At 40.3% G+C, this 14,939-nt stretch overlaps 1 protein-coding gene across 2 annotated transcripts in view; it reads left to right on the forward strand.

Annotated features, from left to right (window-relative positions):
- Positions 1-14,415, forward strand: part of DPH5 (diphthamide biosynthesis 5) — a 28,748-nt gene extending 14,333 nt beyond the window's left edge. For both annotated transcript variants that reach the window (XM_050962381.1, XM_050962382.1), the window contains exons 5-8: positions 8,872-8,992; positions 11,435-11,474; positions 12,523-12,626; positions 14,173-14,415. In XM_050962381.1, coding sequence (XP_050818338.1) covers positions 8,872-8,992; positions 11,435-11,474; positions 12,523-12,626; positions 14,173-14,396 — 489 coding nt within the window. In that variant the 3' untranslated portion in view covers positions 14,397-14,415. The remainder of the gene's footprint in view (positions 1-8,871; positions 8,993-11,434; positions 11,475-12,522; positions 12,627-14,172) is intronic.
- The last annotated feature ends 524 nt before the right edge of the window (positions 14,416-14,939 follow it).

Consider the following 14,939-nt stretch of genomic DNA (forward strand, 5'->3'; position numbering starts at 1 on the left):
TGGCTTCAGCCCCATGCGGTGAGGTTTCAGCTTTCTGCCCTGAGCCCCAGGAGGCTAACGCTGGCCTTGCTTGGCCGACCATCTGAAATCTGCTTGCAGCCCCTGGTTGAGAACCACTGCTCTAGTCCATGTAGCCTGTAGGTAGAAGGAAGGGAGGAGTCCTTTGCTACCTGCTACAGACTTCAGCTCTTCCCTTTCTCTGTTTTTCACTGTTAGGCCAACTGCTGGGGCAAAAATGGCTTTTAATTTTCTCCTCCCCTGAATGCTGGAATAAAAAGCTGCTGTAGCATTGAACTGTGAGGTAGGGGACAAGTTGTGGGCACAGATATAAAAATTGGGACCTACAAAGGGGGGGGACAGTAGGGGAGAGGTTGACTAACAAAAGCCAGAGAGGAGGGGGAGAGTGAACAGAAGAACAAGAGAAGGGACCAACTAAGGGTGAGAGACTTGGAATAGACGTAAAAGCAGCAAAGAATCCTGTGGCACCTTATAGACTAACAGACGTTTTGGAGCATGAGCTTTCGTGGGTGAATACCCACTTCGTCAGATGCATGTGACGAAGTGGGTATTCACCCACAAAAGCTCATGCTTCAAAAAGTCTGTTAGTCTATAAGGTGCCACAGGACTCTTTGTTGCTTTTACAGATCCAGACTAACATGGCTACCCCTCTGATACTTGGAATAGATGGAGAAAAACCTAGATCAATTTGCTTATGTTTTTCTGTCAGAGTGCTGCTTTTGGCAACCACATCCAGTTTCTGTCACCATTAACTAGCTGAAAATTGGCCTTGTGTGCACACTTCCTGCACCATCCTGAATGTATGATCCCCATACCATTTGAAAGGGAGATTCTTTCCCTGTCCATAGGGCCAAAACTAAATGAATGCCCTGGTGTGCCTCAAGAAGCAGCTCTGAAGAGCCAGTACATGGGAAGGTGTTCAGACCTAGGCTGTCAGCAGTATGCAGTGTGTTACTGAAGTTTTCCTTGCATGTCCTTGCTATGCTACTGAAGGCCTTTCTGGAAGTCATGGCTCAAACTGGTCCTTTTGCATAACCTCCCTTCCCTTATTTAGGAGCTGCAGTAGAGCTGCTTAAGCCCTCATCCTTCCAGCTGGTGCTATTCTTTCTCTCTTTTTTTTTTTTTTGGTGGGAGTGTACTGACTAACATGACTGACAGCTAGAGTAAGGAGAGACTTTCAGCTGTGGGAAAACAGCATTGCCAAGTACATAAGCATTTTTTTTTAAAAGGTAACTAGGAAAAATGCCTCATGTCCTGGCTCTTTTGCAAGGTAAATCCAGTTAGCCTTCAGAACAGTTTCATGTAGATCTGAATAAATGTCTGTCTTTGATCCCTTATCAACTCATTACACTGATCATTTTCAGTTACTAGCTCTTCAGTTAAAATTTGCAAATGTAACTACACCATGAAGTAGGTTTACATTTTAACCCATCACTGAAAAATACGAATATAGAACTGTGGTTCTCACTTCTATCGTATCTAAGCACTTTGCGAGGAATGAATAAACCTCACAACATTCATGTCCTGTAGGGGAAGTATTATTTGCAGATGGGAAACTGAGGCACACAGTAGTAATGAGATTTGCCCGAGATCGCACAGGAAATCTGCAGGACTTGTAGAAATAGAACTCTTATTTCCTGACTCCGTTCTGTGCCTTAACCACACGACCATCTGTCTTCCCTCAAATGAGAGAAATGTAATACAAAACATGTTTCACTGATGTAAAATAGTAACAAATTTATCTTATTGTCTCCAGCTGATTTTCCTACTAAATGCCCTGAGCCTTCTTTGTATAAGTTAGCACTTGTTTTGCACACCCTCTAAATGCTAGCTCAGTGCAAGCTATCCTACTTCATTGCTTACATGTGCTGTGTAACTTACAGGACCATTTGTCACCACTGAATCTGATCCAGAAAATCCACTTACCAGGCTGAATTTGGCAACTGTCTGTCAAGTTAATACGGGGGAGAGAAGGGAGATATTTTGATCTGATGTCTCTATATATGAAGAGCCTAATAAGGTCCCAGAGTCTCTAAGGTGACTTTACCCTTCTGGATTAAGTCCTGTATCCTTCAAATGCTCTCAGTGGAAGGAGGCTCTTAATCCTCTTAATGTCGAGTCCCATTCTGCTCATGTAGAAGCCATTCCTGAGCACCAACAGGGAAGGCATCTCAGCAGAGAGAGAGACTTCCCCTTTGTTCTTTTGCCTAAAGTTACTAGGTTGAAAGCCATGGCTGCTGGGTAGCATCAACCATAGGATGCAGAACACAATCACATTCAATGCTCTTTCTCCTTGGCAGCCATCTCCCACATCTCCATTCTCTATGACTGACAGCCCCCAGGAATTCTAGCTCAGTTGTGTGTGATGCAGAAGTAGTATTTTAAATAAAAGTTTTAATTTTCCATGCTTGCAGTTTTATAAAACTGGGCAAGATGGTTTGAATGATAAGCCTTAGACTAAGGCTCATTTTAAATGGGCAAAAGTCATGAGCAACTTCAGATTTAGTTTTTTTGTTTTAATACCTCTGCTGACAGGACTGTAGCTACAGAGGTTACCACTGAATTTCCCAGCCTTTCCCCTAGTTATTAGATATTAGCACAGTATGCCGCCTTTGGTATGAGGAATACCTGGGGGAATCGGGTATCAAGGGCAAAAAATTCCGTTTTTTAAGGATGAATATTGTGTAGTATCACAGCCAAAGTCCTGATACCAAAGCTGAAGGAAAGGGAATCACTTTCTGCAGTGGGGTTTACCAGCAAGTAAGCACTAAGCCTATGTGCAAGGTTCTGAGTGGCCCTTAATGCCCATTGACTTGTTTCCACTTACATCAGTGGGGCCAGGAGTAGCCCTGTTGACTTCAGTGTGAGTTGAACTTCACTTACATCTCCCAGGAATAGACTCCATAATGGTATCAGTTGCAGGACGAATGTCCCATCATATAACCTGTGATTCCTAACACAGCAAAGGAGATCAAAGGTAGCCATTAGTTGCATATTGGTCAATTCCCTTTACAGTCTACTGGGAGTCTGCACATGCGTAAGAGCTGCAGGTGTGGGTCTAAAATACTTAACAACAAGAATCTTTTTGTATTCACCTCCTGAAATGTTCCCGGTGAGTAACCCATTTTCTGAACAGCTTCTAAAGCTGTTTGGAAATTTTAAGAAAGGGGACAGTGTACATAATTGACAAAATGCTGTGTCATGGTTACAGCTGATGCAGCAATAATTCTGGGAAAACATGCTGTAAAAATAAACCTTTGCATGTTGAAATATTTCTTCGTTTCTCTGCAGCTGGTGCACTAGTGGCCTTGAATATTCAAGTGCACCTTCTCTGCTGTTTGTTTTAGTACACTGTGTTTGAGGGGGAAAGAAAAATGTTTTTTTCATTTACTTTTCCCTACTTAGCCTCTGCTCCTTCCTTTTCATGCTTTGTGTTCATTAGCTATTTGACCACAACACTAAGAAGAGTTTCTTATGGTCTGGGCCACGGTAGGATAGATTCTGATCTAATTTAAACCAGTGTGAATAATGAGTAATTCCACTGAAGGTTGAAGTCTTCAGTGGGTTTAAACTTCTGTAACTGAGATTAGAATGTAGCCCATTCTCTCTAATATGCTTCATTCCACCTTTGCAGTTTGTTTATATTAAGCCCAATGGCTGAACTGCAGTGTTTAAAAATACTGGTACAAAATAACTGTAGGCCCCCTAGTCTTTGGTACAAAAAATGTCTTGCTTTTCTTTCATTTTAAGTATGCAAATAAAATAGAAAGCACCAAAGATATTTGCAGTTTATGCTGGGGCAAAACAAAGCGAAGCTTGAAAAATGGGGGAAACGGACCACCTTGTTTGCACTGCTTTATTATGCATTTCGTGGGAGGCAGTCTGGTGTAGCGGATCAAGCACTGGATTGGGAGTCAGGAGACCTGGCTGCTCTTCCTGGCTTTTAGTAGTTGTACTGTAACAGATAATTGTAAAAAGCATTTGTTTCAAAAATTTACAAGCACATGAAATTTCTCACATTTCTGAAGATGCTGCTTTTGGAAGCTTCCTATGAAGATTTTGAACATCAGAGAAGAGGGAGACAGATTTGTCTCTACTGCTGCTGATTTGAAAGGCCTGCCCTTCCATCTACTAGGTCCAAATGTAGCGCCTTCCTCTGTTGAAATTCCAGTTGTGTGTGACCATAGGACAGGAATCCAATAAATCTGATCTTCATTTTTGAGCTCTCACATACAAGATACCCCTCCTCCCCAAATGCCAGGCTGTGTTTAATGAAGGAGACAGTGCTATCGAGATTGATCAGAAATTAATTTGTTTCCTTCTTAAAGGGGTTATTGTTGTGATAGCCATTTTATGTCTGATTGGTTCATTGAAGATGTCATTCAGGTTGTTGTAAGTTTCTGCTTAAAACTCTGAACAGAGTGTTTGATCCTCATGTGTTTTGTTCTGTACAAAATATACATCGAATATGAAAACTGCAATGGTTTTACAGCTGTATGCCAACAACATCAAGTTTTACATTTTGATTTCTAGGTCCTGATCCATTGAGGTCAATGGAAAGACTGTTTGATTTCTTTCTGGTTGAAATCTGTCACAGAGCAGGATCCTTTTAAGATGTTAATGTTGTTCGTTTAATAATATCTATTGCTCCCTCTGCGCTAAGACTTTTCTTGTGAATCATTTGCTTTATGCTGGATTTCAAGGGGTAGAAATAATAGCATAACATAGTAGCGCAGCGTCATGTGTCAGAGACTCTTGAACCAAGAAAGTACCATATCAGGGTGTAGGAAAGAGAGTTAAAATATTGGTTTTATTAAATATGCAAGTTAGCTTACAAATCACGTTTCTTCAAACTTAAGTAGGCTTGTTCTGCCACAGGAGGAGTGTCCAAGTATGTGGTGATGTACAGTGTGGGTGGAAAATTTTTGTCTGTGCATATACAGATGTTTGCATGCACAACAGCTGTAATTTATTGAGGTCCTCAATTTAATTCAGCAGTAGACTCTATTAATGCTTCGATCCCACAACATTTCCAAAATGATAGTATATCAGTGAATTGCCAAAATTTTCTGCTGTTTATCCCCCTTCTCCTTCTTTTCTAAGAAGGAATATTAAATGTTTTGGGACCACCAGAAAGGCACATGGAGTAAAAATAAGGACCTTTCTCTCAAAATCTAACTCATACAGGGGTATAAATGACATGGATGATTGTGCCCCCAATAATACAGTGGTGCCTTTTGTTGTTTCTGAAAGCAATTTCCATGCTGGCCAGTGGTGCAGAAATTAAATGTTTGGTGCTGGAAGAATTGTCTCTTGAAAGTATTCTAAAGTATTTTACATTCCATTAACAGTATTTTACAGACGTTTTCCTTTCCGTTTCCAAGATACACGTACATCTTTTGGACCTTCACTTTAAATGAAAGATCTCTTACTGATAGACTTCTCTTTTATACACTAATGAGTTAGCACAGTTTTGACAACTGCTTACAAAATAAGGTACTCATTTTATGTTGTCTTAGTGAAAGAGAGGTCTCTGCCACATTCACTGAGAAGCAGTGCTGTGAGAGATAACAGAATTGGGCTAATTGGTAATGGGACGTGGGATGTTTTACCCCCTCAGTCTCTAGTTCATACCTAGTTCAGGTCAGCAGTCATTGTGGAGAGTGGGATAGTGGTTAAAGGAGTGATTAGCCTCAGTACTGCCATCAAATGGTAAAGTGAAATGAGTTGGTCGTTCCTGTCCAGTGCGTAGAGGGATGGTTGTTTGCATTACAGACATCATCACCCAGTTATTACCTAGGCTCTAACCACCCTTTTCTTGGATCTGTGCTGCAAAGGAAAGCTTTTTTGCTCCATGTGTACTGGGCTACCAGTGACACCACAGGTCAGGCCTTCTTTTGGAGAGGAGACCACTCCTTCCTGGGTAGTGAATGATCTCCTGATGGTTTTAAATGTCAGCCAGTAAGCAAGTCCGTTCATGCTAGGCCCAAGGTTGACCGTGGGTTGCTGCACCAATGACTAGAGGATGCTGTTAGTTTGTCTAAAATGACCCTTCAGTGATCCCAGTCATATTGAGAAGACAGTGCAGATTATTAGAGATAATTGATCTGATAGCCAAGATCTTTGGATGCTGCTCATCTCCCAGACTCATCTTCCATATGAGGCCTGATGGCAAGGTATTTCTAATGTGGAGGTAGAATGTACCCAGTAGGGATAAAGTACAATTGTGTAATCGCTTGTCCTGTTAACTTTGCTTGCCTGGTTTCTGCCTGTGTTTTTTATAATTATAAAATTAAACTGAACATTATTTATTCATTTACAAAAGTATTTATAGTTCACACTTTAAGGCAAGTGGATGACTAATTAAGCTTTCATATTAAAGGCAAGTCTGTGTCCAGAGCATAAGCTTTAATTTAAAAAAAGAGTGAGGAGGGTTAAATCTTTCAACTGGTGTTTCAGTTGCCATGTTCTGGTACCAAATGGAAAGGGTCCAGCTAACTGAAAAATATTTTGGGTTGTTTTTTGTTGTTGTTGGATTTCTACATGGGCCTTTAAAAGTTAAAAATTACATCAAGACCTTATCCTTGGTGTGACTTTTTTTTAAGTTTACCAGCAGGACCTTATGGTTATGAAATGTGAAATATGGGTTAAGTCTTTGAGTTACTGAAGTGTAATATTTAAATGAGGAAATAGTTTGCGTAATATGCCAAGAATCATTGAACATGCTGTCCTCCTATCAGAATGAATGGGTAACCCCTGGGCACCAGTTCCATAGAAAACTAACTTGTTTCTGCTTTGAAGCATTACAAAAGTCCAAGCTGAAATAGCAGTTCTGATTCTCTGGTGCCCTCTGGCCACTTTGTGGTGCTCTGGCAATGCAAAGGAGCTGTGCTCATGGCTTAAATGGCCAGAGGGAAATCCCCAGATGGCATAGAACCCCCATAATGTTTTCTGTGTAAGATTTAAAGAAAGGGTAGCAGAGGACACAGTGCAGCTTCCTCTTCTCTGCTAAAAGCAGATGGGAATTCCTCCTCCTGTCCCAGGCTTGAAAAGAGCTCTGTGCACACACACAACCCCCCCCCCCCAATTTCAATCTTTTTAACTGTTTCTTTTCTGCCTGCTGCAGCTAGGTGCCAGGGAGGAGGGGGCAGAGAAGAAATAGTTGGGGAGGTAAGAGATGCTCTTCCAAGCCTGGGAGAAGGGGAGGGGCTTTCATCTGCTTTTAGCAGACAAGGGGGACTGCACTCCTTCCTTTGCTAAATGTAGAATTTAAAGTAAGGGGAGCAGTTGGGGTGTGTGGCCATGATGTTGAGAGAATTAACTTGGTGTAGGTGCATAAATATGTTTTCCAACTCCCAGCCCTGAAACTCAACCTGGGATCTTAAAGCCAAGCTGAGTTATTTCCTTTGTATGCATCACCACCAGTAATAGATTTGCAGGCCAAATTCTGCATTTAATTACATCTCAGGAAAATATTTCTATTTTATGCTGCCCCTTACAATGCCTGTCTGGAACTAATTTGCAGAATTATATCAAATATCTCCCATCACCCACCTTCCCCATTACTGTGAGAAGACAGCCAATATATGATGGCAAGACTGAGGGAGAAGTGAATGTAATTGCTACTGTGTCTAGCATTGAGTGTGTGCATGGACGCACACACAGAATATATCTGTCTGTAGCCCCTATCCTCTAATTCTCATGGTGTTGGTTGTCTCTTTTAGATTCTAACTTCTTTTGTACAGGACAGCATCTTCATATATAGCACACTCATCCTCTGAGCACTATTTTAATACAAATATTACAAGAATAATGTATCCCAAGGCTTGTAGAAACATTACACGGAAATGCAGATGCTACAGCATTATTGAAGGCTGCCTACCTGCTTCCTTATAGATTTAGGAAATAATCTACTAGATACCTACAGTTTTGCTTCAGTCTTTCCAAAGGGCCCAGTCCACCTTGACTTAACTGGGGAATTTTGCCTGAATAAGGACTACATGATCGGGTCTTTTTAAGTGTATCAGGAATATTGACAGTTAATGAAGACTGGTGACCACAATAAAGAGCTGGATACAAGTCTTAGGAGGCAGCTTCACTACTCATTCTCTAACATGCATCACTGCCTGGAGGATGACAGAACTATAGTAAACATCCTATTCCATAGCAGAGAGGGAAACTTTGTTCTAGACTTAGATACAAAGAAAAAACAAAGTCTTGTTAATGCATTAGACCAGGGATCTGCAACCTTTGGCACACGGCTCACCAGGGTAAGCACCCTGGCAGGCCGGGCCAGTTTGTTTACCTGCCACGTCCGCAGGTTCAGCCAATCGCGGCTCCCACTGGCCGTGTTTCGATGGTCCAGGCCAGTTGGGGCAGTGGCAAGCGACGTCCAGCACGTCCCTCAGCCTGCACCGCTTCCTGCAGCCCCCACTGGCCTGGAGCAGTGAACCGCGGCCAGTTGGAACCGCGATCGGCCGAACCTGCGGATGCGGCAGGTAAACAAACCCGCCTGGCCCCTGGCGAGCTGCATGCCAAAGGTTGCCAATCCATGCATTAGACCATTCCAAGGAGTTGCAGTGTGGCAAGGGGAGAACAGGACAAACAGGACACCTTTTTTAAAAGGAGGTGTTAATTTATTCTTTCCTGTGTGTGCAACGAAATCATTTAGAAAATACCCTTTTATAAGGATGCCTTAGTTCCAGTCTGATGTTGCCTCCTTAAACGCACTCAAGACTTCCTAGCTTTTAGTTATGTCAAACCTTAATTTCCTAATATTTAATTTATAGAAACTCTTTGTAATCCCCACTTAAGTAATTTCTTCTTGGCTTGTATGGTTTTTTTTTTTTTTAGTTGTACAACTTTGGAGAAACAGTTTCTGTAGTTTTCTGGACGGATACATGGAAACCAGAAAGCTTTTTTGACAAGATTCAGAAGAACAAGCAGAATGGAATGCACACGCTGTGCTTACTTGGTAAGGATCATCTGTCTTTGTTCTGCAGTCACTTTCATGTATAACATCCAGAGGCTATGGTGATAAATGTAATAAATTTAGAAGAAAAATGTTCTTAATTGTTTGAAGAATTTACCCAAAATTGCATCCTTTGTGTATTGCTTATGTGAATTTAGAATAGCTTTACTAGCCCTATCTTGTTTCACTGTGGCCTGCGATTTCTAAAAAGGAGTCGAGCAATTAATAAAACCCTGTGCTTCAATAGAATTCAACAAGGATCAGAGATCTGCATGTGCTGTTAAAGTGCAGCATGAGGTTAAGGACAAGCGTATCTCCTGTTCAAGATCCAAATCAGGTTGCAGTAATTAGCAAGTGTCATTTTACTTTAATAATTTGACCTCAATAGACTCGATCTTGGAAGAAGCATGTCGTATTAGCCAAATCTGTAGTATTTGATTAAATGATTTTCATCTTCTAATGTAACATTCATTAGTCTGAAGACATTTACAGAGTGACAAGGTTACAGTGTAATATACAAAAACACTGTAAAGCAAGGATCTAAAGCAGATGAGTGATTTTAAATTAGCACCACCCTCAGTAGCTCCCATTGTTTTGTCTGATCTTTTTATTTACCCCTTTCCTTTAATCTAAGTCTTCAACACAAATGCTGGAAACACACAAGACTGTGTATAACTCTAATAACATAAATAGTCCCATTGGCTTCAATGGGCCTGTTTGTGTGCATAAAATCACACACATGCTTAAAAGCGTGCAGATTCGAGCCCTTGGTTTGTGACCACTTCAAGAACGACCATTTCTATGTCTCTTGGGCTGAGGAGGGAGCTGTCAGTGCTTAACAAATTAATAGTTTAAGTAAAAACATGCATTCTGTGGGCATTGGAAGAACCTTAGTCTGGAAACAATTTAAATGTACAAGTGTCCTTGCACATTTGGCTGACTTTCCAAATGCACAGAAATGTTTTCAGAGGTGGTTAAAATCAGATTGTTGGTAACTTTAAAGAAATTAAGTTTTCAGACAGAAGTGTAAGTCCTATTGTTACAAGTTAACAAACTTGAAGAAGGGAAGCAGGAGGGAGATTCCCCCCCCCCACACCTTTTTTTTGGTTCACTTACTCTGCATCTGTTAGCACTCAATGCTTTGCAGTGTTTCTCATTTTGTGTTGATTTTAATATAACAGCATTGCAAAACCACAAAGTTTGGCGGGGGGGGTGGGGTGGAGAATTCATGGCAAGTATAGGACTTAAATCAAATTTTAAGTCTCATTTGAAACCTGATAATTTCAAAATAAGTGTTCCTTTAATACCACTTGGTTGTGGTCTATTTTAATTTATTGTTTAGTCAAATTACATTAAAGATATTTCACGAATGAGTAAAAGCAGAATGCAGAAACAGTGCTATTAGAATATGGTTCTGATTTGGAAGTACTGTAACTTCAACTTATGATAAATTGTATCTGTCGTTCCCACAACATTTTGTTTTTTTAAAGGCCAGGTTATGCACAGATCTTGTTATAAAAACCTTGTCCTCATAATTTCCTTGGCAGAAGTTGATGCTAAACTCTGAACAGCTATTTTAAGACTGTAAAAATACCCCAACTTTTACATTATTTTGTACAGCATTTTTACACATTGAATACAGATTTAAGATGAGTGAGGTAAGTCTCCTGTCTATGTGTTTGAGTGTAATAGACTAAGATTTGAACACCAAGTCCAAAATTGTGACAGTCAGTACAAGCTAAACATTCTATTGTTGAGTATGTAATTTGCATTGCTCCCTATTGTAGAACTTGAATGCCTGTCGGAAATAATGTAGCTGCCTGAGACTCCATAAAATTGCAGAGTTGCTCTGTATATAAAACACACATATCCAGAAATTGTAGCAGGAAGGAACTGCTAATGAGTTGGGTTCCTGTGTGGTGGTTAAAGTGAATACTGTCCTTCAGTTACGCTGCCTTTACCTTCTGCCTGCTGAGGTGCAACTGAACCTAGAATCTAAAAGCGTGCAATATATCTGGCTTTCAGATGCTTATATGATTAAATGTTTTCAAACAGTATCATTCTGAGATTTTTTCAATCCTATGACAAATGTGCCCATCATTGTAGTACTTAAGCGCTGTTTTACATTGTTCTTATTTGCACTGGAATCCTAGAAGTAATGCAAGCCCAGGTAAAACTTCATCTTTATAAAAGGAAAGGACAAGGGTATTTCTTCATAACTAATATATGAAGCTCAGAATAGAGCTGATACTACTTTGCTAGAAATCTACATTTGTAGTTCCTACAATAGCTGAAATATTGGTATATGAAAAGCAGAAAAGACCTGCTAATTTAAATTACTAAATAAGCCCTTACTCATTTAGACAATTAAGATGAATGAGAAGATTACAGTACCTCTGATGAAGTCTTTATTTGTGCCTAATAAATATAACTTTTATCCTGCAGACATAAAAGTAAAGGAGCAATCTCTGGAAAACCTGATGAAGTGAGTCACTATTTTGAAAATAAATATATTGTCAGCATGTTCTAATGAAAACTGACTGAAGATCCTTCCTCCTACTTAGTAATGCAGCACTCACCTGTTCCTTAGATACTCACTTGTAATGAAATAAAGCACTTGGGCATGGTTCTGCATTCACTGCAATAAATGGGAGTTTTGCCATTTATTTCAGTGGCATCAAGCCCTTCGTTTGCAGCAGTTGCACACGAGTTTTCGGTATTGTGTTCACTAAACAAAACATTGTCTTAACTAGGTCCTTCTATAAGAGGTGGTTCAGTGAATGAAGTCTTATAATTGTTCAATCTTGTACAGTATAGTCTCTCTCCCTGAAGCAGATGAACGGCTGAAAACAAAACAGTGCTCTGAATCATCTCAGTGCACTGGCCAGAAACTGCATTTGGAGTGTTGACATTCCATCCTCTTAACACCAAACAGAAGCATTTTTAATAGTGTTAGTTAAACTAAGGTCATTCAGCTGTCTCACAGTAGTTTCATTTCTAAACCATTTTTTTTTATAATTGGGTCTATGAACTATTGCTTTGAGACTTGCTGTAACTTTTGGCCTAGAGTCAGATTCATAAACTTTGCTTGAATGTAGCCAGAATTGACAAACTAGCTGAAATGTGTTTGAGAATAATTGAATCTATTTCTGATTTGTAATTATCTGCCTACATGATGATTGTTGGGAAAACGTGTTAGATTATTTGTTTTGTTTTTCTAAAGTAAGTGCAGACCCTGTATAGTTTCCAGCAGTCTCACTTGAATCTTAAGATAGCAAACTATCAGCCAGATCATGCCCTGCTGCTTTACAAGTGTGCAGGGAGCCCAGGGATTGCAACTGAGCTGAAATTCACCTTAACCCCTCCCCCCACCACAACCACCACCAAGTCTATGGATTATTTAAGCTATATGGGTTATGTTAAAGCTGAAATGTGCCATAGAGATAATGGAATGAGAGAATTACAATAACCTAGTATTCTGTGGTTTAATACTATTTGGCAAGGTAGTTATTACTTTAATTGTTTTCCAACAGAGGAAAGAAGATTTATGAATCGCCACGGTACATGAGTGTGAATCAAGCTGCAGAACAGCTTCTTGCCATTGTTCAAAATAGGAGGCTTCAAGGAGAAGAACCAGGTAGACGTTTAATAGTTGTTTCCAGGTGCTTACTCCAGGCTTCCCCTTTCTCAGCCTTTACTGAGGAGTCTCTACTACTGCTCTGCTCCTATTCATTAGAGCAGCTCCTGACCTGAAGTGGAACTGGGCTCCCTTCAAACCCTAGTCAGCTGCTCGCAAGATGTGTTTGGCAAAGCCCAAGCTATACTGCAGGCAGTGAGCATGAGTGAATGGAAGTTAGTGATTCCTGGAGGCATAGTCAGATCTGTAGTCTTGTTCAACTGGTACAGTTACCATTCATCTTTCCGTTGAGTCCAGTAGAATAAACAAGGGGAAGCTGTTTGAACAGATCCGAATGGATGGTTTATTTATACCAGTTTTTAGAACTGTTAGAATATTTTACCGTTGACAGTTCCCTTTAACTGTACTGTGAACGCCTTAGACAACTGTATTTCAAGATTTTCATATGATAGACACCTAAGTCACTTCACTAGTTATTGGCCAAATTCTTATTTACCTAACGGTAAATTCAGATTAATTCCATTTATATAAGTAGGCTTGGAAGAATTAGATTTGTTGGTAGATGTCTTTCATCATATACACACAAGCTGACAGTTACATTTTTCTTTATCTGTAAATTGACAATATTGCTTGAAGGTAGTTTGATTTAAAAATATTTACTGTGTATATTGACATATGTTGAGTGTGAAGTTAAAGCATTCAGTTTTTGAATCTTGGCATCAGCTGACAGACAGTCCCTACAAAATTTTAAATAGATACATCAAAAAAATTGTTTAAAACCCATAATTTTGTGAATTCTAAAAATAGGAGAAAATGCTTAAACTGCTATTGGTATGTCAAGTATCAGAGGGGTAGCCATGTTAGTCTGGATCTGTAAAAGCAGCAGTGTCCTGTGGTACCTTATAGACTAACAGACAGTTTGGAGCATGAGCTTTCGTGGTCATGCTCCAAACTGTCTGTTAGTCTATAAGGTACCACAGGACTCTTTGCTGCTTTTATTGGTATGTCAGTTAAAAAAAATCAGAGAGCACAGCTAAAACAAACCCTGCCTTCATTCACTTGTATTTCTGTTAAAATTTGGTTTGATTTTTATTTACAAAACAACATTTTAGAGCAGATTATTCCTTTAGTAGTTTACTTCTCTCTGCTGAGGTCTGGAAGTAGGGGTGCAAAGTAGGGTCGTCTTCTCATCTAGACCAATATCCTGCTACTGGCACTGACTGAAAGGAAGATTCACTGGGAGAAGGGAACTAACTCCCCTCTATTGTGTATTTGCCACAGCCCATTCTAACTACTGTCAGCATGTAGCTTGTAGTACTCTGTCTCCTCAAAGAACAGAATTCCATCCCACTTAGCAACAAAACTCCTGGCTTTAAAGTGTTAGATTAAAGTCAGAGCCTGGGAACTTGAGATTCAATGCTTTTGTAAATGTAAAATACAATCATTACTTTCAGTGAAGCAAATACTGCTCAGTAAAGAGACTGAATTTGCTCTCTAGAAAATGAAAGATGAATTATTTCCTGAAATTGCATTTTCTTTTTTGTAGAAGTTACGGAGAACACACTCTGTGTTGGCCTAGCAAGGGTGGGTGCCATGGATCAGAAAATTGCTTCAGGCACCTTACAGCAGATGTCCACAGTAGAACTAGGTGGCCCACTACATTCCATGATCATAGCAGGCAATATGCATCCTCTGGAAATAGATATGCTTAAGCTCTTTGCTGTGGATGAATCGAGCTTTGAAGACAATGAATGTCAAAGGAACACTTGAATAAAGAGCCTTTACCTGCCCCCTGCTTTGTGGCAATTTTCAAAATTTAGTTTTTCTATCCTTAAACATACAAACAGCATAAGTGGACTTATACTCTACTACCTACACCTCTATGGGAGCATAAACATTCCCTCTAACATGAGTTCACATACTCTGCAGAGGGAGATATGGAACTGCAAGTAAAGTGTCCTGTTGGTTTCAGGATCACTTTTCAGGAAGGGTTCCACAGGTTTGAGCTCATTGTGGTGAGAAGCTTCCCCTTCCCAGGGGCATCATGAATGCCAGAAGACCTACCCCTGGAGGGGAGGAATGGCCTCTGACTGGGCAGTGCAGAGGGAAGTTCAGATGAACCTGAGCAAGATGAACTGGGTAAGTGTGGGGAAAAAATAGCTTGCCAGGTCTGTGCACTCTACACCATGTGCACTGTCCCACTAGCCCGAGGTGGACCTGTACCACATTCTCCAAATGAGGGAGAAAACAGGATCAGTGCTCTGGAAAACTTTGCTGTGCTTAGCTCCTGTCCTACTGTACCACCCAAAGATG

Source organism: Gopherus flavomarginatus, chromosome 7, assembly GCF_025201925.1.
Source record: "Gopherus flavomarginatus isolate rGopFla2 chromosome 7, rGopFla2.mat.asm, whole genome shotgun sequence".
NCBI classification, from domain to species: Eukaryota; Metazoa; Chordata; order Testudines; family Testudinidae; genus Gopherus; species Gopherus flavomarginatus.